The sequence below is a fragment of the Canis aureus genome, chromosome 21, assembly GCF_053574225.1.
Source record: "Canis aureus isolate CA01 chromosome 21, VMU_Caureus_v.1.0, whole genome shotgun sequence".
NCBI classification, from domain to species: Eukaryota; Metazoa; Chordata; class Mammalia; order Carnivora; family Canidae; genus Canis; species Canis aureus.
The window spans coordinates 935,456-956,286 of NC_135631.1; the positions used below are offsets into that span (position 1 = coordinate 935,456).

General features: G+C 57.1%; 1 protein-coding gene across 6 annotated transcripts in view; it reads right to left on the minus strand.

Annotated features, from left to right (window-relative positions):
* Positions 1–900: 900 nt before the first annotated feature.
* SYT7 (synaptotagmin 7) overlaps positions 901–20,831 on the minus strand; it is a 58,869-nt gene continuing 38,938 nt past the window's right edge. For 4 of the 6 annotated variants that reach the window (XM_077861868.1, XM_077861866.1, XM_077861867.1 and 1 more), the window contains 6 exons: positions 13,540–13,675; positions 8,899–9,169; positions 5,066–5,235; positions 4,543–4,657; positions 3,836–4,035; positions 901–1,553 (listed from right to left, as the gene is read on the minus strand). In XM_077861868.1, the coding sequence (XP_077717994.1) occupies positions 1,449–1,553; positions 3,836–4,035; positions 4,543–4,657; positions 5,066–5,235; positions 8,899–9,169; positions 13,540–13,675 (997 nt within the window). In that variant the 3' untranslated portion in view covers positions 901–1,448. Of the gene's footprint in view, positions 1,554–3,835; positions 4,036–4,542; positions 4,658–5,065; positions 5,236–8,898; positions 9,170–13,539; positions 13,676–18,532; positions 18,656–20,831 lie in introns of all 6 variants that reach the window. The other 2 variants (XM_077861864.1, XM_077861863.1) reach the window with 1 other exon arrangement.

The following is a 20,831-nucleotide window of genomic DNA, read 5'->3' on the forward strand; positions in this document are numbered from 1 at the left end:
GGACGCGGCCGTGGACGTGGTGTCCGGCGCCACCCGGCGGCCAGTGCCGGGAGGGTCGGCCCCGCGCGGTGTCAACGCCCGCGCCCCGCGGGGGGCGGAGCGGCCGAGCAGGGATTACCCCAACCTGCTGTCCCCAAGGGGAGGCCAGCTCTAGAGAAGCCACAGCGGCTTTGTGCGGGGCAACCTCCCACTTTGCACAATCTGGACTTTCCCCTGCTTCCTTTGCCTGAACTGAGGGGCAGAAGGCGCTGCTCCCAGGAGATGGGAGGGGGGTCGGGAAAGCTGGGCTACAGACCCCCACCTCAAACGGAAGGGATGGCGTGTGAGCACAGGGGTGGCAGAGGTCTGCACAGACAGGGAAGCAGCCTCCTGGGAAGCAGGGAGAACGCTGCCAGCTGGGCTGGGATCTGAGATCTGGGGAGGCTGAGGGCGTCTGGATGGATGGGTGTGTTAAGGGAAGAGAGCTAGTGGGGGCTTGGGACCCCTGAGGAGGAAGAGAGGGGGCCCTGGTGGATTGTGATACGCCCAGTAGGTGCTGAAGAGGTGTGAAATGATGTTCAAGAGATGAAATCAATGGACAAGGCGCTCCTGGAGAACTTGGAGCAGAGAAGGGCGTGGGGTGGAGGTGGCAGGAGGCAGCTCCAGGGTTTGCTCCCCTTCCCCCACCCCACCTTTCCCCTCCCACCCCGCACCCACCTCTCCTTGCCTACCCCCAGCCCTGTGCGTTGACCTCTCTCAGCCTCCTGCCCCACCCCACTTTACGAAAGCCTGCACTCTGCACTGCGGACCCCAGGAGGACAGGGAAAGTGTGCCCCCACCCCCATACACACATGTGCACACACATGCACACGCGCGTGCACGCGCACACACACACACACACACGGTGGACACGACGCCAAGTACACACGTTGCAGCTCCAGGACCCTGGAGCGGGCTATATACTATCCTTGGCATTCAGGGCCCAGCCAGCACCTGAAACTGCCCTGGGATGGGCCTCTCCCATCCATGCTGGGGCCAAACGCCTCAGCCTCCCCTCTCCTGGGCCCACATCGGGAACTAGGGAGAGGGCAGCTTCTCTCCACTCCAGGCGCTGCCTTAAAGAAAACGGGGGACTATGCCCACCTGGCGGGTCTCTGGAGGGATCTGCCCATCTGCCTCTTTGGCCTTCACACTCTCCCCCACTTCTTTAGTATCAGCAAGTTAGGAAGGCAAGGGGCAAAGCAGGAAAATGGCTCCCAGAGCCCCTCCCCCAGAGCTGGACTGGTGGAGGATGAGGCTGGTACTTCCTTGAAATGGGGCCCAACCGACTCCTGGGACCCCTCCCTGGCCAAGCCCTCAGGGTCCTCCCTTCACCTATGGTGGGGGGCCAGGCCAGGCATTGTGCATAAAGTGGTGGGGGCATGATGGGGACCCAGGCCCTCAGCCCCCTGGGCCTCCCTTGGCCCCACTTAGGCCTTGAGCTGGTGCCACTGGGCCACCGGCTGCCGGGGACGGGCAATCATGTCCTTCCAGTGCTTCACCTCCCCGGGCCCGCTCTTCCATGACAGGTAGATCTAGGGAGAAAGGGAAGAGCAGGGTATCAGTGTCGATCTCAGAGGCATTGTCCCCCGCCCCCACCAGGGGGTGACATGCCATCTCCTCTGCCTGCATCTTAAGATCAGGATCACGGGGACCAAGGAGCCTCCACCAACAGTGACAACCTACCCTCGGAGGTTCCCTCCTCCTTTCTCCTCGCCAGCCTGACCTATTTTCCTTGCTGTGCTTCCCTCTGGGAGCCTGGGCATGCCTGGCCATTTCTCCTTAGATTCCTGACCTGTTTTGAGGTGGGTGTGGAGGCAGTTAATCCCATGCCCTTCCCTGCCCTGTTGGCCACCATCTACCTCTTCTCACTTTCAATTGCACCCACTTCCTCACCACTTAGTGAGGTGAGGGCTTTATATACTCATAAAGGTCAAGGCTTACTGAAGTCGGGGCTTTATATACACAGATCACTGAATCCTTACCTGTGAGGCAGTTGTATTATCCCCATTTTACAGCTGGAGAAATGAAGGTGCAGAGAGTGAACAGACTCACCTACAGTCATGGAAGTTATAAGTGGTACCGAGGAATTTACATCTAGGCCTTTCTGGCTCTATACTACAAGTCTGTGCCTTCTGGCTTGTTTTAGGGGCTTCGCAGCCTCGTGGAGCTGTGTGCTAGCCGACCCCAGCCTCGTGACTTATAAGCACTGGGCTCCCAAAGCTACCCAGGCCAAAGTGAGAACCAATCCTTCTCCACCTTGGCTCAGTCAGCCGAAGGTAGGACAGTTTCAGAAGGAGCTAAAATTGGTATCTCAAGAACACCCAACACCAAAAGGCCAGGCTTCAAAAGAGCTTCGTGGGGCGCCTGGGTGGCTCAGTGGCTGAGTGTCTGCCTTTGGCTCAGGTCGTGATCCCGCGGTACTAGAATCGAATCCTGCATCGGGCTCCCTGTATGGAGCCTGCTTCTCCCTCTGCCTGTGTCTCTGCCTTTCTCTCTGCATCTCTCATGAATAAAAAAAATAGAATATTAAAAAAAAAAAGAGCTTCAAAGTAGATATGATTACTTGGCCCTTGGCCTGAGCTGGTCAAGGAGGGGGCTTAGTAGGCTGCAGGTTTGCTTGGAACACATGACCCTGCTGGGGTATGGATGATGCTGCCCTGAGGAAGGGTGCTACTGCTGCTACTTGTGCCCATAGGTTGGCCATCATATTCCCTGGCCCTTGCTATCCTCTTTGAGGTCAGCTGCTTCCCTGGACCCCAGTAGCTAAGTTCTCTATCTCCATCTGAGAGTTGTCTCCATCTTGGCCCTCTTCCCCTGTGGGGGCCCAGGTCACTCTTTCTTGTTTATCCCATACAGGGCCATGCCCCAGGTAATGTGAATTTTTTCCTCACATGCTCCTGGTGTCCACCCTTCCCCTTCACGTCATCTGCCCTTCCACCTATCCTGATCACTGTTCTGCACTGCTCCTGGCCAAAGCTCTGTGCCCCAATGGACAAACATGCCCTTAGTAGGAATGCCTCAAAAATTACTTTCATTATAATGGCAGCTCACATATACATGCTTTAAGCGCTGTGCTAAGCACTGATTCCCAAGCCCAAACTCTCGACACTAAACCATAAAAGAACATGGGGACAGACATTTCAAAGTAGAGAAACAGAGGGGTTTATGTCACAGAATCACATCCTGGAAAAGCTCAAGGCCAGATATGGATTTTTTTTTTTTTTTTTGTGAGTATATGAGGAGAGGTCACTTCCTATAAGGAGAACATCCACGGATCTCAGGCAATGCAATTGTTACACCACTCTGTGAAGGGCTATAGGGTCAGTACTACTGGCTCCATTTTACAAGTGGAGACTCTGGAGGTCAGGGAGACACATGACTTGCCCAAAGTCACACACCATTTAGCAGCACATGAGGTGAGAACTGAAGCCTGGTCTTTGGAGCCTGACTGCAGCTCTCGACTCTGCTCCACATAGCTCACCCTCTGAAGCTGGGACCTGGGTAACACTGCTCTGTGGTCTTTATCCTGCCTGAGGGTCCTGTCCAGAACACTCCTTTTGCAGGGATCCAGGGCACTTCTTTCTCCCACTTCCTCCCTTCCATGCCCTTCCAGTGATCTGTCCTGTGCTGACCAACCCACAGTCAGACACCTGGGGAAGGTTTTGTCCTGTCCCCTCATTTTTGGATGAAATGGAGGCCCAGAGAGGGGAAGGGACTGGCACTTACCTCTCCCACTGCCCATCCCCGAGCTCACCTGCTACCCCTGCTGCTCCTTGTGAGGACAGGTGTGTCGCCCCACCCTCCAGGCCCCTACCTTGCCAATAACGTCATTGCGGCTAAGCTTGTCCTTGTCCATGACGGTGATGATGATGGTCGTCTCCCTCAGCTTCTCTGTGGGTATATCGAAGGCAAAAGACTCGTTGAAGATGGGGTTCAGGTTCCTCTTCATTGTCACCGTCTTCTTCTTCTCCACCCGCTTGTCCTTGTACATCAGCCACACCTTCACGTAGGGGTCTGGGGGATGGGCAGGAGACAGGTCAGAGGGACAGTGAGGGGGCTCCCCAGGAAAGGCTGCTGGGGCAGGAGGGACTGTGTGCTTTCCCTGGAGGGTGAGGAAAGCCCCAAGCAGCAAGGAGAGGCATCTGAGGGACCAGTGCAAACTGGAAGCAAGCTTGGCCATCACCCAGGTGCCCTACTGTGGACACAAACAAGGACACAGAGCCCCACAGAGGCCTGATCTGGCCCGAGGTCATGGATGAGAAGTGTCCAGGCTGGCGCTGGAGCCCAGGTCTCTCCTTCTCCTTGATTCTGGTCAGGACAGAGTCCAAGATGATACAGACCCTAAGGGTTCTCCCATGGGGGCCACCTAGGACTCTAGGGTAGAGGAGCTGAGCCCAGAGGTAGGGTGAAAGGGCTGGGGTGAGTGCCACAGCTCAGACCCTGCTCCCACATCCAGCATGATCCTTGTGTTCCCACAGTCTCCCCGGTCCATCCACCCTCTGTGTTGAGAGGCCTCAGCACCTGATGTGCCCCCGATGTCCATGGCTTTGAGGTTCCGAGCTTTGATGATGTTCACGATGATGGAGTTGGCAGAGGGGTTGTAGCAGAGAGATAAGAGCAGCTCCCCTCGGCTCCCCTGTGGGGGACAAGGTTGGGGGTAAGCCTGGGCCATGGGGAGAGGTGCTCCTCCCTCTTGCCTTGGCTCCCCACGGGATCCGTGTGGGGACTAGGGGAGGGAGGTCAGTTAGAGAACTCTGTGACTGGCCCCACTGCCCCAGGGCCCTCCCTGCTGTGGCCTGGCAGCTCACCCACCCCCATCTGTCACTTCCATCACACCTGGTGTCTCCTCATCTAGCAGCCTTGTGCACCCTCCCATGGGGCCCCTGCTCCCTGAACAGAGTGCCAGGTCCTTCTCACAGCTCAGGCTATTCTCCCCCGGTGCCAGCACCCAGTGCTGAGACCGAGGCTACAGGTGGACTAGGACCAGATCTGCCAGCCCCACCCCACCAGCCCCCACACCAGGGGCCCGCAAGAAGGGCCTTACACTCCCATCGCTGCATGGCTTCAGATCCTTCCAGAAGGTCTGCATCTGGGTCAGGTCCACCTTGTTGAGAGGGATGGACACCTCCCCAATGGGGTCATTGCGGCTGAACCGGTCATAGTCCAGGACCTGGAGGTAGAGGACCCTCTGCACCACCTTCTCGTAGGGGAAACCTGGGAGACAGACAGCATGGATGAAGAGGGGACAGAGGGGCCACATGGGGCCCAAGCAGGTCCGCGCTCCAGGGCAGGAAGTCCCTGAGACCGAGAGGGCTGGCCCTGTGCCTGCCTGCCGTCCCCTCACCGAGGCACAGCACACGATTGCTGAATTCAGACCTTCCTGAAGCTCAGCAAGACCTGTCACTGTCCCATTTGTCCCTCTTAACAATTCTCCAGGTGGACAGCACCTTGTACATTTTACAGGTGAGGAGATGGCACCTCAGGTGGCTTACATCACTGGCCAGAAATCTCCTGGCTAATAAAGAGAAGACCAGGGACTGGTTATGCACTCGTTTGTCACATGTCTGTCTTGGTGGCCAGGGCAGTGGCCCCTCTCTCCCTGGGCAGCCCTGCCACTGCCACTCATCCAGGGACAAGCCTGGGCAAGTGGCCCTGTCTGAGATGGCCACGACTGCCAGAAAGCAAGCCCTAGGAGGACTCAGGCGGAGGCAAGTGGACGTAGGTCCCGAGATTCCACGCTTCCCCTTCTAGTACATTAGCCTGTCCTTCATCGTTCCTCAACAAATCCTGAAGCTGCCCCCTTCTCCACCACCACCCCCTCATCTAAGCTGCTGGAGCGTTTTGCCTAGATAGTCACAAGAGTTTCCAAACCACCCTCCCTGCCTGCGCACTTTCTCCTACCATCCATTGTCAACATAGCAGAGCAATCCCTTAAAAATAGAAATCCCATCACGACACTCTCCCGCTTAAAGCCTTTCGGTGGCTCCCAGGGCACTTAGAGTAAAAGCCATGTGCCCTGCTTTGGCTCCGAGTCCTTCTGTACAACCTGGCTTGACATACTTTCCTGCCCCTCCCATGAGCACTCTTGGCTCAACGGTGGGCTCCGGCCACACCGGCTTCCTTACCAGCTTTCAAGCACCAGCTCCTGTCTGGAGGTCCCTCCACCACCTGCCCTGGCCTAAACAGGTCTCAGCTTTCCTTCCTGATGTCCCAAATGGCATCAGGTCCCCTGTTCTCGATTCCAGCACTTTCTTTTCACATCCCACACTGTGGGCTGTAATATAGACTCATCTGTTTCCTTGAATCTGATTCCCACCAGGCTAGGATTTCCAGGAAGGCATCTCTGTCCTTAGCCACAGGATCCTAGCGTCCAACACTGTTTCTGGCACGTAGTAGGCACTCGATAAATATTTGTTTAAATGAATCAATACTTGAAAGGATAAATAAATAGCAGCCAAATGGCCTGATGGAGCAGCAGGAGTGTGGGGGAGGTGAGGAGGCCACGCAGGCAGCCAGGGGAGGGAGGCTGAGGAAGGGCTGAAGCCAGAGTCATCGGGCCTGGGGAGGCTTGGTCAGAGGAGGGGCCAGCCTGGGCAATGCAGGGGCTGCAGGTCAGCCTAGAGACCTGAGGTGGTGAGATCCTGAACCATGGTGTGAGCAAGAAGAAGAGAGGATACCTGACACCTTAGCCCAGCTGGTGGAGAAGATGGAGGGAGAGGAAGAGCTCTGGAGGGTTCTAGCACTTCCAGCCAGATGTTAGAAGCAGAACTGTCTCTGATAGGAACTGGTGTGCTGGAAGAGGAAGTCCTATGTTTCCTAGCCCCTGAATTCCTTCAGGGTTTCCTCCTCGCACCGAAGGGGGCTACATCTGGCTCATCTTGGGTTCCCCTGGGGACCTGCCCAGGTGACCTTTAGCATCGATTCAGGTGAAATGGTTCTAGAAATGTTAGAGGCTCCAAGAGGTCCCCACACCTGAGTCAGCTCTCTCCAACAGCAGAGGAGTGAGTCTCTTATTTGGCAAATGCCTATTCATCCATCAGAACCCATCCTGAATGGCCCCTATTCTGGGAAATGTTTTCCAGCACCATCAAGGGGAGCGTCTAGTAGGTGCCCACAGCATCGGCCATGCAGCGTATGGCTCAATTATCTACACACCTATGTCCTCCATTAGATCAGGAACACCCTGAGGGACAAATGGCTCTTGTTCTCTTTTGCACCCCCAGTACCCAGGATGGTGCCCAGCCCGTCGTCGGTGCTAGATAAATGTCTGCAGAAGAGACCAGGGAATCGAAGTTCTGCCTGTAAATCTCACCCCACCAGCTGGCCTCATTCATCCATCTCCAGACAGCTGAGCCTTCCACTGATTTGTCTCATCTCTAATCTGGCCCCCACACTGACTTGGGGAAGACAAGGGTCTGCAAACACACAAGCACCCACTAGCTCACCCTCAATGATTCAGCTGAGGTGAGCTGGTTGTCATCTTGCAGAAGGGGTGGGGTGCCAAGTGGTTGGGACACCAGGTGGGGAAGATTCCCTGGGACGCACACTGAAAATTCTAGAGGGCCGAGGGGCACCTAGCAGTTGGAGTGGTAGGGTTTATTCTCATTGGCTGACCGTGTCTCAAAAGGATAACAGCTTCTCTAAGTGGAGTCCAGGCACCAAAAAGGCCTGGAACAGAAATCACTCCCTGAACACAGCCCAGCTTCCTGGTTACCTTGGATCCTCAGAGATAAGAGATAAAGGTGGCCTTCAGAAGGGGTGCAGGAGAGAGGAAGGACATTTGTCTCAGTGGCCTCTAGGAGCCAGACACATGTTCAGAGCTGTTATTCCTGTGTGTCTGGATGTGGGCGGGGAGAGCAGTATGCAGGGTAGGGTGGGGAGGGCTCAGAGCAGGGGAACAGACAGTTTCTTTAACAAACTAGTGTAAAGGGTTTTCCAGGTATTATAAGTCCTTTCATAATTTCCTGATTTGTTTCATCCTTGCTATTGCTATCTTTGCTTTTAAAAAAAATATATTTTATTTATTTATTCATGAGAGACACAGAGAGAGAGAGAGGCAGAGACACAGGCAGAGGGAGAAGCAGGCTTCCTAGGGGGAACCCAATGCAGGACTCAATCCCAGGACCTCGGGATCACGCCCTGAGCAGAAGGCAGACACTAAATCACTGAGCCACCCAGGTGTCCCTCTATCTTTGTTTTATAGATGAAGAGAGCACAGCACAGAGAAGTTCGGGAACTTGCCCTGGTCACACAGCCAGGAAATAAGTGGCAGAGCTGTGTTTCAAACAGACAGCCTGGGCCATAGCCCATGTCTCAGCCACTACACTATGCTCCTGGTTCTCCACTTGTGGGTCCTGAGGACGACTCCCTTCCTGCCTGCCCTCCTCAGGATGAGTTCCATGTCTGGGCAGGAACCCCAGATAGTGGCCTAGCTGTGCTCCTCAGCCTCTGGCTGTCATACCCGATCCCAGCTACACATAAAATGCATCGGGTTGGGCAGCCTGGGTGGCTCAGGGGTTTAGTGCCAGCTTCGGCCCAGGGCCTGATCCTGGAGACCCGGGATCGAGTCCCACGTCAGGCTCCCTGCATGGAGCCTGCTTCTCCCTCTGCCTGTGTCTCTACCTCTCTTTGTTTCTCATTAATAAATAAATAAAATCTTTAAAAATAAATAAAATAACGGGGATGATGAATTCCTGAAAAAAAAAAAAGCATCAGTTTAACTGGGCTGAGACACGTGCCTGTGTGGGTGAGTACCAGCAGGCCTGTGCGTGTGTCCATGTGGGCTTCCAGGAGCGCATTGGTGTATGTGCCTCTGGGCAGGGCCTGGTGCAGGGGAAGAGGGGACTTCGGGTGGGGGCGGGGCAGCAGCGGCCTCACCTTCAAAGAGGAAAGTCTCATTCCAGTGGGGGTTCAGGTTCTTCCGCTTCACCTTGGTCTCCAGCTTGTGCTTCTTGTCTGGCAGAAGGTAGATCTTGACAAAGGGGTCGCTGGTGCCACTGAAGTCCTTGGCTGGCAGCTCCTGGGCCTTCATGATCTTCACGGTGAGGGTGGACTCTTGGAAATTGTAGCCGACGCTGAACTGGATCCGGCCCAGGTTCTCCCGGCTGCAGCCCTCGTGGGCCTCATCCTCTTCAGAGCCTGGGGAGAGCTGGGGGTAGGGGGAGAGGGCAGCAGGGTTGGGGAGGATTCTGCTTCCCCCAGGCCCCCACCACAGCCCAACCACACTGAGGAAGCCTCCCTGTGCTTGGAGCCAAGTCCTGCTGCTAGGGGCTTGCTCTCCCTCTGCTCACAATGTGGGGCTGGTGGTGGCCCACCTCGGTCATATTCACATCTGGGCGAGGGTGGTCAGGTCACACAGGAGGGGCAGAGCCAGAACAGCCCCTGTCCCCCTACCAGGAACCTGAGAGCAGTGTGCACCCCACTCCCCAGCCTCCCCTAGAAGCTCTGGATCGGCCCACTGGCCCTGACCCCTGACCCAAGCTCCAGCACGCTCAGGTTTTGGCTCCCCACTCTCCTCCCCAACCCCACCCACACAGCTGCCTTGGTGTCCCCTGGGCCCCGAGCTCCCCCTCCTGCTCTCCACCCTTGACAGCCAGGCCAGGCCAGGGCTCACTGTGAAATGCACCAGCACAGAACCTGGGCTACAGAACAGATGAGGGAGGTTGTTCACATCTCAAAAGAGTTTACCGAGATATTTCTTTGGAAAGTGACTCTCCGGGGTTCCAAGGATGATGTGATTTACAAAATGAGAAAGGCGACTTTTCAGGAGCAACGTCTAGTTTGTGTGAGGCATAAATTCTCGTAGGAGTGCTAAAAGTACAGGTGTCCAGGCCCCGTCCTCAGAGAGCCTGATTTGTTGGGGCTGGAGGGGCTAGGCCAGCACAGTGGTTTACAGAGCATCTCAGCTCACTCCTAGGAGGCACCGGGGGCTGAGGGCCATGAGGAGGAAGGGATCTACCCGCATTCAGTCCCCACCTCCCAGGGGCAGGCTCTTGGGCCAGCCCAGCAAGGGACAGGACAATAGGACATAGGCGAGGAGGGAGGCAGGGTCATCACCTTCCCAAGCCAATGATGAAACTCTAGAGGGAGTTAATTTGGGGGAGGGTCTCCCAGCCACATCTCAGCTGTGGCTGCTCAAGGGAATACCTGCAGAAGTGTCCCAGCAGCCCAGGTCCCGTCCCAGAACCATGGGTCCAAGTGGCCCAGGCATCTCTCTCTCTGAAAGCTCCCCAGGTGACTGGATGGGAACCAGAGTTGGAACTCATGGCAACTGCTGGCCCATTTTCCCTCCCCTCTTTCCCTACAGGAGCCTTCCCTGTGCCTCCTTCGTCCTAGGGAGCAGCCCCAGGCTCTGAAATACTAAATAATACAGATAATAAGAATAGACATAGTGTGCACCTACCATGGCGGAAGACTCTTACATCACCTTCTTACTGAATCCTGACAACAAGCAGGGCGAGGCGGTTATCACCACTCCCTAGCTGAGGAGACCATCTCAGAGAGGTTAAGTCACACAGCCAAGATTGCACAGCATTATGGACCCTCTCTGACCTGAAAGCCCACTTTCTACCGCAGAAGACTCATGCCCCAGGGCAATTTGGAGACTCCTCCCCCCCAAACCCACCACCTCAAGACAGGGAGAACTCACCTGCCCCAGGTGAGAAGATTCAAATCATGCTAAGAACAGCAATGACCATGTCTGGCCTCAACCTGTGCCCTGTGTTTTGACTCATTTACTACCTCTCTGCCATCTGCGTGAGGCAGGCACCAGCCCGTACCAGCTGGGTTTTGAGCGCACAGAGGGGACTCACTTGCCTCATGTCACCCGAGTGTACAATAAGTTGAAACTCACAGCCAGGTCGGCGCCCAGCCATCACGGGGGCCCTTCCAGCTCCCCTCACTGACACCGAAATCAGCAACTGGGGCTTCATCAGCCACATGCTGGTCCTGCCTGGAGCTGGAAGGAGGGCTGAGCAGCCTCCCCTGCTCTTCCTCACAGTAAAAGAGGATCCCTCCAGCTCCTACCCAGTTGCCAGATCCAGGCAACCCTGCAGGCTCCCCTCCTGACCCACAGAAAATGTGGCTTCCCTCCCCAGGTACGGTATCCCCCACCCCACCGCCACCCCTGCTCCTGCCTGCTGTTGGAACCAGCCTCACTCCCTGTGCATCTCCGATTCTGCACCTACAGAATGGGACCGTAATATACATCTTGTGGGGTTCCTGGGACGATTAAGTGGGCTCACGTCCTGCTCTGTGGTCTGGCCCCTGCCACTGCTGGCTCCGGAACCCGGAGCCTGGGACATGCATGAGTAGGCAGTGGCAGCAAAGACCACTTGCCCCTCCTGTTCCTTGTATAGTTTGGGTGGAGTCCCTGGTGACTGAAGCCCAGTGACCCCAGCCCCTCTGAGGTCCGTCTGGTCACTTGGCTCTCGGTTCCCAAACAGGGTAGTCTGCGGGGTGGGAGGCCCAAGCTGGGCCTGGCTCTGTACCTGTTTCCTGCTTTCCCAAACCATAGTCCCAAGTCCTAATTAAGGAGCTGGGGCAGCTTGAGGAGCTGTTTCCATGGCAACCAGATGGTCATCCCTACCATCTGGTAGATGGTTCCGGGACCCCAGGGGAGGTGTCACCTGAGCCCTTGATCCAGTAGAAGCAAGCATCCAAAAGCATGCCAGGGCTGGGGTGACCGGATAAGGGTGAAACTTGGCCTCCTCTCTTGATCCCGTTCCCTTAGTCCCTTCTTCTGGACAGCTATGGTGGGGTGCCTGGCTCCTGACCCCCACCTTCTGATGGCCTGGGGGCTGCTGTCTTCCTCATCACTATGAATGACAATGACCCAGCTCTGGTCTAGGTCTGGGCAATGAGACCTCACCTGCCCATCTCTGAGCATCTGCTGAGCCCTGAGCCCACAAGTGGGCCCTGGGCCTACGCTCCCTTCCTCTGTCTGAGGCTGTCAGTTCCTCCCTGGGGGCAGTGCAGCAGCCAAGCTGACTGGGAGTGGGCTGTTCCTGTCTGGAACCCAACCACTAGGAAGCTGTAAACAATTAAAAGGATGGGCAGGGAGGCAGCATAGGCTGTGGCATGGCCCATCCAGAGGACAGTATGGCAGGGCCCACCTCCCAGAGGACAGAGGAGGGCCAGGTTCATGGGGGCCTATGGTGGGCCTGGTGGGTGAGGCCCAAGGGAGACCAGATCTGGAACAGGGAGAATCTGATGCCCTAATCTGGATCCGAGAGAGATGCATATCCTAGGGCCCACTCAGTCCTGCTGACTGGGAATCTGCATTTTTAAAAAAGTTTTATGTATCCAAGTCATCTCTACCCTCAGCGTGGGGCTCGAACTCATGATCCCAAGATCTGGAGCTGCAGGCTCTTCCAGCTGAAACAGCCAGGCGCCCCATGGGAATCTACATTTTAACGACCTCCCAGTGATTTGTGTGCTTATTACAATTTGAAAAGTGCTGGCTAGAAAGGGGCAGTGGGGGTGATGGTTGGGGCTGGCTGGAACCCTAAACGGCAGAAGGGGAGGGCCTAGGGCGCTGGGGCCCCAAGGAGCGTGGCAGCTGCAGTGCCAGGGTCTGAGCAAGGGAACCCTGGACTGGCAAGGGCTTGAGAGCCCACAAACTTGCTTCCCTCTCTCTACAGGAGGGATTGGGGAGGGGACTTGGGTCAGGAAGTGGAAATGACTTGTCCAGTAAGCAGGCACCAGGTTCTCAAGCTCATGCCCTAACCCTCCTTGGGACTTCTGAGCTGGCAAACCTTTGACTACACCCTACAAACCCCCGGCTGCCCCATCACAATGTCTCCACCTTGGGGCCCTGGCCCTCCTTGGGCTCTTTGGCCAGCACAGGTGAGGCAAACGGCTGGGACTCATGGCTGCCACCAGAGGGTGCAATGCGAAGCCTCAACCTCTGCTTTGGTGAAAACACCCCAGAACTGTAGGGCTGGGAGACTGGGGGTGGGGGAGTGGGGTGTGCACAGAAGACGCTCAGCACAGTGGTTCCCCACTCTCCCCACCCCCGCCAGGAATCAGGACCTGGGGGGTTCCTACTCTCCTGTTATTTTTGGGCCCCGCTGGACCCCAGCAACGGGAGTTGAGGGAGGTCCCTGGAGGGAGCTCTGAGACCCGCTCACTGGGAGCTCCACCTCTGATCTCCACTCAGGGGGAAACCACTCCGAGAGAGGGGACACACTCAGCCCCAAGCCTTTCCTCCCACGTTCATAAAAATACCTTCTACGAATCGGTTTACTTGGATCCCCAACTCAAAGACCCAGAGAGAAACTGGAGGAAGTTGGGCATTCTTCTTCTCACTTAACAAATGAGGAAACTGAGGCACAGAGAGCCTGTTCTGGGGGAAAGGCTGAGAAAAGAACCCAAGCCTTGCTTGCTCAGTCACCACGCTGGTTCCCTTTCCTGAGCAGGCAACTCGTGTGCTGTCACCAATTTTCACACACGCCCCTCCCCGGCCCCGGCCTCCCAGCCCAGCTCCTGCCTGGTGCCCCGGCATCCTGCCCTTCTCACCATGAGCATCTCACTGGTGAGGGAGTTGACAAGATCCGAGACGGAGGAGCGTGGCTCGGTCCGGCGGTCAGACTCATCATGGGGTGTCTGGCCTGGCACTGGAGCTGTGTTCACTGCTTTCCCTCCTGCAGGTAACCTGGAGGTGGGGGGAATCTGAATGAGCACAGGTCGGCGGGTGGGCTGGGTTGGGCACCTTTGCCGGGGTGGCGGTGGCACCTCGTCTGAGACCCACGCAGCCACCATCTCCTTCCTGCAGGCCAGCGGGAGCTATGCTCTCGTCCACAGGGAAGCCTGATTTTCCCCTAAACCAGTGCCCAGGGCCCATCTGCCTCACCTGAGCATGATGCGGCTAGACTGCCCCTGTGAGCGCCGTTCTGGTGGGTATTCCCACTGTTCCGGTTCCCCAGAAAATCCCCCACCATCCAGTCACTGCCTGAATGGTGGTCTCTGAGCATGGCCCCGTTCCCAGAGGCCCCCTGCCATCCCTGCTTGCTCCAACCTGGCAGGGGAGGCCCCCAAGGTGGCATGTCCAGGTCACCCCCTGCGTCATGACCCTCTGCAAACACACCCAGAGTGCTATCTCCCAGGGCCCCACCTGTGTTTGTTCAGGCTGAGAACACATGCCCTTCAGCCACGAGACAGACTAGGTGAGGTCAGGACCACTGTCCACACACTGGCCAGTGGAACTTTCTACAATGACAGCAGCGTTCTATTATCTGCACTGTTCATATGTGGCTACTGAGCATTTGAAGTGGCCAGTGCGACTAAGAATAGAGTTTTTTAGTTTTGTTCAACCAAAACTAATTCAAACAGCCACCTGTTGGGTAGGGTGAACCTACACCCTCTTGCTCCCCAGTCCCCACCGGCCTCCTGCTCTGAGGACTATGTGTGGGAGAGATGGGGCACCACTGAGAAGCCCTGCATCTGCCATTCCATGCGAGGCCCTGCGTGCACCCCGACTCCATACTGCTCTTGGGAAGCTGGGCTCTGTGGCCCAGCAGCTGGGTGGTGAGCCCAGGCTCTGTCCAGCCGAGGCTCAGAAAGGGGGCACTAAAAACCTGCTCAGGGACCAGGCTGGAACATCTCATGAGAAGGAAAGGTGGGGCAGGCAGCAAGGAAAATATGGGAAGACCGGCAGCACGGGGCTCAGGACAAGCTACCATAGAACAGCTCTGAGAGTACCAGAGCCACAGACTCGGAGACACACACAGGCTGGACAACACCCTTGGTATGGACAGGCTGCTGCTGGCACACGGTTGACCACGACAAGCAGACAGACATGCACAGAATATGCCAGGCCCTGGAGGGGAGATACCAAGACCCAACAGCAAGGTGTGCACAGCATGCCCGTGCATGCGTGTGCACTGACGCACAGACACACACACACACACACACACACACGAGTGCACACAAGCCCGGCAGACACCCAAGGGACAGGGGAGAAAATGGCAACGAGGCAGGTCGACCAGAGCAGTGAAATGACACACACACAGCGATGCGCACACTTAGATCCTGGGAGGAAACATCCAGGGAGACTCAGTCATGCCGCCGTGTGCGTGTGAGTCAGGACAGACTGAGTCCGGCTGAGCAGCAAGCACTTCAGGGACACACGGCCTCAAAATCGGACACACACGCACCTGCCATAACTCGGCTCTGCCTTGACAGCGCAAGACACTCCGCCCCGCCTGGGGCCAGCAGGGGGTCCCCTCCCGGAGGCGAGGCCATGGCAACACACGCACGCACACGGGGACACACACGCGGACACGTGCTTACGCAGACAGGCACGGGGAGGAAGAGGACACTGAAATAGCTAGAGAGGTAAAGTCAGGTTAAAAATAGAGCGGGACAGGAGGAGAGCGCCAGATTGACTGCTGAAGGTATGAGAAAGTTGGTTATTTGGGCCACACCACAGCATCAGCACAGCTGTAAAGCAGCCTGGGAAGATGGTCAGCGCCACTGAAGCTACTGGAGGTCACAGGACAGAGAGGGACAGAGAGACAAGTGCACAGAGAGGCAGAGGGGGAGGCGAAGGAGCCTGTCGCTGGCCCAGGGACATCCCTGTGAGGAGCAGATGGGAAGAAGGAGAGGGGGAGAGAGGCCAAGAAAGGTTAGTCGGAGGCCAGTGAAGAAGGCTGCAGGGCGGACAAGGAGACGAGCGAGGCGGCCGAGAGGAGAGGCAGAGAGGAGGCAGGGAACACACACCAGGACAGAGGAAACATGGTGGCTTGGGGGTGAGGGGAGTAATGGGGGGCCAGGTCCCTGCCCTGCCCCGCGCCCCACTTGAGTGGGGGTGGGGCACGGTGAAAACCATTCGGATCCCGAGGAGCCACGGAAGGGATGGCAGAGAGCATGACATGGGGATGGAGGCAGCGCAGGGTGGGTGAAGGCAGCAGGGCACGGGAGCCACGGTTGGTTCTGGCCTCCTTCCTTCCTCCCTCCCTCCCCACTGCAAATGCATTCGGGTCTTGGGGCCCACTGAGGCTCAGACACTGGGAGATCCGGGATGGGGGGCTTCCAGGCCACCAAGGATCCTGGGAGCAAGGCAGTGACCAACCTTCCCATCTCCATGATGCTTCTAGATGCACCCCCTCACTGATCTGGGAATTGGAATGGCTGCTCCTCCTTCTGGGGCCTTCCTGTCATCCAGGGATCTGCTGCTGACAGACCTCCCCAGGATAGCCAAGGCCCACCCACACCCCAGGCATCCAGCCAAGGGGTCAGCTGAATGGGAAGGAGGGGCTTGGGGTAAAGGGGCAGACTCTGGGTCTGGAGGCAGAAGCTCAGGCGAAGGGGACAGCTGACCCAAGCCTACCATTCCGAGGTCCAAAGAGCTAGGAGTTCAGAGGAGTGGAGCCCTAAGGTGCCAGATGCCCGGTGGATGGTGTCAGAGCCGCTTGGGGCTAGGGAGGGTGCCAGGAAGGAAGCGCTCAGTTCTGGACACCCTCACAGGGCCCAGTTGCCCAGGAAACACCCCAGAGGCCACGAGACAGAAGGGGTGGGCGTGGCCAGGTAGGAGTGGCAGGTGTCCACCCTGAAAGGAAAGCCAGGGGAGGGGAGGGGGCGGGGGGGGGGGGCGGGCAGGGCCCAAGGCCTCCACCTCCACCCACACCCACCCTTCCCAGGAAGGCAGGACAGCTGATGTAATGGTCAGAAGGGATGGGCGTGTTAGAGTACGGAGGGAGACCTACATGGCAGAGGTAAAAATAGGCTGTGGGTGGAAATGGAGCCAGCTAATGAACACATGGGTGACGTGAAATCTCGTTTCCAGCCTGTGTCTGCTCCTGCACACTTCACACCTTTCCCCGGCAAGGAGTCGGGTTCTCAGCAGACTCCCAGAGGCCTCCACCCCCTCCTGCCGCCTCTCCCCCGTGGCCCTGGCCCTCTCTCATGGCACTGTGGTCTGCCCGGGCCCAGTCCAGGACCTCCGCGGTGCCAGGTGGGCTGGAGGTGGCAGGCTCTGTTCCTCCTGCTTCCCAGGACATGGGCTCAGGGTTTGACACCATCTGTGCCACTGAGTGAAAGATCCCATCCCTCTCTTCCCTCCCGCCCTCTGGGGATTTCTGGCTGTGTCCATCATAGACATGCAACTGTGAACTTAGAATGGGAAGAAAATGAGAGAAGCCGCTGGCGGGACAGGCAGTCAGCTGTCTAACTCTTGGCCTACCCTTCGGTAATCCACAGGCCCCTAGTGGCAGCCTGGGACAGTCCCCTCCTGCCTTATGGGCCTCAGGGAATGTCAGCATCCCTGCCCAGTGCACAGGATCTGACAGGCCCCCCAGCCTGAGGGGTTCTTCCCTCATTAGAAGCATAGCATGCCCAAGCTGGAAGGGGTCACCCCCTTCAGTCCTTCGTACAACAGACAAGGAAGCAGAGGCTCAGAGAGGGGCAGAGACTCGCCCAAGTCTGCAGAGCGTGGCTCTGGCACAACCAGAGCTAGAAGGCCAGCATCCTGGCTGTCAGCCCACAGGCTCTCTTGTAGGCCTTTGGAGGAACCCTCCCTCTGTGACTACAGGTGTGTGGCTGACCCAGCCCAAGGCCAGGTGACGGGAGGCAGCCAAACCAGGTGCAGGATCACCCCACCTTTGCGATGCTGCCTGAGCTCCCAGCCCTCCGACCTTTCCCTGTCTCCTTCCCCACGAGTGCTCCTTGCCCTCCCTGAGACAGGCGGGAGATGCTTCCCTGAGTTCCTGGTGGCAAAGACTTGGCTAAATGCCCAGCCCTCTACTTGGCCTGTGCTGTGGCCATACAAGAGATTCCAGAGGACATGCGTAGGGCTCCCAGTACCAAACAGGGATACTGTTTGGTACTGGGAGCCTAACTGGCACTTGCTGGCTGCTCTCAGCCCCTTACCCTATCCCCTCCTCCTGGTACCTCAGGCTCAGAGCTTCCTTTTGGTTCTTTCTGGTCACCAGGCCTGTCCTATGCCCCAGACCCTCTCCACCAGGGCTCCTCCACAATCAGCCAAGCAGCCCAGCCACACCCACGCAGTACCCCAGCAGTGGGGTACGCTATTACCCCCCTGTGGGACCTCCAGGCAAGAGGGAGGTTGGGGTGGCAGGGATGAGGGAGAATAGGCTGGTGCCCCTTCCCTGCATCCCCCCCGCCCACCAACCACCAGAGAAACTGGGATTTCAGGGTTGGGGGTGGGGCAGAGATGAAAGATGAGGGGCAGCAGTGGGCGGGGGGCGGGGGGGGAGCCAAGCAGGGAGATGGGGCAGAAAGGCTGGCTTGCTCGGGCGAGGGCAAGCATGCCTGGGGAGCAGGCTTGATCCAGAATGGTCCCAGGACAGCCACGCTGGCCTCGGACCCATGGGACACCCCAGGGTGGCCTGTGTGAGGGCACCAGCCGGGGAGGGGGCTGTCCTCCCGCTCCAGGATCGCTGAGGGCACCACCGCCTCATCCAGCAGCTGGGCCAGGGCTGGTCAAGGCCAGTAGCCTCTCTGCTCCTCCATCTCTGCCGCTGCCGCTGCAGGCCTTTGCCTGTGCTCGTACCTCTTGTCCCCCTGAGCGTTCTGGTTCTGCTGGGTTCCTGGGTTTTGCAGGTCAGGGATATTGGCAAAGTCATCCTGTTCCGAAAGCCCTAAGACCAAGGATAGCACCACCATCCTGCCTTCCCTGCCCGAGGTGGGCAGCCCACCAGCCGGGAGGAAACGAGGAGGCCCCACGAGTGGGGTCGGGGAGGGGAAAGAGAGAGACAGAGACAGAGACAGAGACAAAGAGAGAGAAGAAAAAAGCGTAAGAAACTGGCCCTGCAGGAGAGAAACCACACTTTAGCACTGTCAACAGTTGTAGTAGAGCAGAGTCGGGCGGAGGCAGGAAGGGAGAGAGGGAATGAGGGAAGGTGTCCATGGCCTGAGACCAAAGCCTGCCTTGGGGCCGGAGAGCAAGATGCTCTGGAGGCATTCGGGGAAGGGGCTGGGCAGAGGCCCGCTGAAGTGGCATGTGCCCGGGATGCTGCCAAAGAAGACTTGGGGCAGGCCGGGGGAGGGGAGCATAGGCTCTGGGGCATGCAGACTTCCAAGGTGAACTCCTCTCCAGCTCAACAAAGACCAGAGGCTACTTGCTCTGGCCATCTGGGCCCCTGGGAGAAGAGGGAGGGCCTCCATTGCCATCTTGCTTTGGGATATGCAGGCAGGTTTGGGCTCCCAGGTGGGAGGTTCTTAGAAAGTTTGGAAATCCGACGGGCATTGCACCCTGTGCTTATGGAAGGCCCTCATAAAGACATCATCTCTGGGACATGGACAGCCAAATGGCCCCGACACCAGGAGGGGTCCCTGAACACACAGCCCCGTAGAGAACGGAAGTCCCTTCTGGCATATCAGGTGTGATGGCCATTGTGGGCCTTCTCTGGAGTTCCCAGGAATAACTACTGAGGCTTTTGGGTCCAGTTCAGCGGCCTTTCCTTGGAGAAGCAGTCCAGAAGTCACCAAAAAGCCAAGGTGGAGAGAGAGAAAGTGCAGGAAGCTGGCAAGGTCTGTAGGCATCCTGGTAGGACTCAAGGGAGCCTGTTTCTGCAGTGAGGGAGATCTGTTAGAGGCTGGAGCCATCCTGCTTTGAGGGAGGCTCGGTCCAGGCAGACAAGGAACTGGCAGCAGCCCGGGGCCAGAGGTCAAGGTATGATGTGATGTTTTCCATATGGGGCATTCTCAGAGAACCCCAGAACAATGGCGGGGTCACCCTGCATTTTCCAGGGACAAAAACGTGACCTGCTGCTCCTCAAATTCATCAGAATTCATGGGCATTTTCTGGGTATTTTGTGGAGCTCATCCGGTGCTGGATCTCTCATTCGAATAGAGCAAGAGCGGTATCTCGTTTGGGGGAGGCAGGAAAGCATGTCTCAGGAAGGGCCAAGGGAAGGATGGTGTAAGCTCAACAGACTGTTCCAGAGAGGTGGATCGTGGGTTGATCCACTGTCGAGGAAGGCAAGGTTTAGACAGGAAGAGGTGGCCGTGGTTATTTCCTAGAGAGGTTGTCAGAAAGGGAACTCAAACAGGTGAGAAGTGGCGCCTGGGGCAGGCGGGGAGCAGCAGGAAAAATGGGAGAAGGCAGTGGGGGCTGGGGCAGGGGAGGAAGCTAAGCGGTTGGGCTGCCTTCTGTGCCATGCATCTTGGTCCTGGGCACATTACTCCATGCTGACACTCTTGCTGGCATCTAACTTTTGGGAAACAAGTCCCCCTTCCCTCAGGACGAATCCTCATTTTCTTTGTTCTGCCCACCGAGGTACTGTTTCAGAGTTGGTAAAATTCCATTTGGCTGCTTGGGAGCAGGATGAGCTGGTAGAAGGAGAACCCAACGAAAACAACATGTTTTTCCCTGGTTAATGCATTTTTCAGATACTCCTTTTGCTCTCCTTAAAAACAAAACGGAAAAAAAAAAAAGGCTCCTCTGCATAAATTCCCAATTTGTCATTCTTGCCTGCAATACAAGCTGCAAGGGTGAGAATGAGAGGCAAGAGGAGAGTCTGTGGTATTGTGTGTGTGTGTGGGGGGGTCATACCCATCAAGCAAGAGGAGGTGGGGTCCAGGAGGCCTCGCAAGCCCTTCCACCCTGGCTCCCTACCTGGACCAGCAGCATTTGGGACAGGAGAAGGGCCTCAGAAGCACACCAGCTAAACTGTAAGGCGGGGGTCAGAGGTGGGCAAAGTACAGCTGGTGGCCTGTCTTTCTACAGCCCGCAAGCTAAGAATGGCTTGTGCATGTTTAAAGTGTTGCTTTAAAAAAATGTGATCGAGACCACGTGCCCCATAAAGCCTAAAATATTTATAATCTGGCCCTTTACAGAAAAATAACTT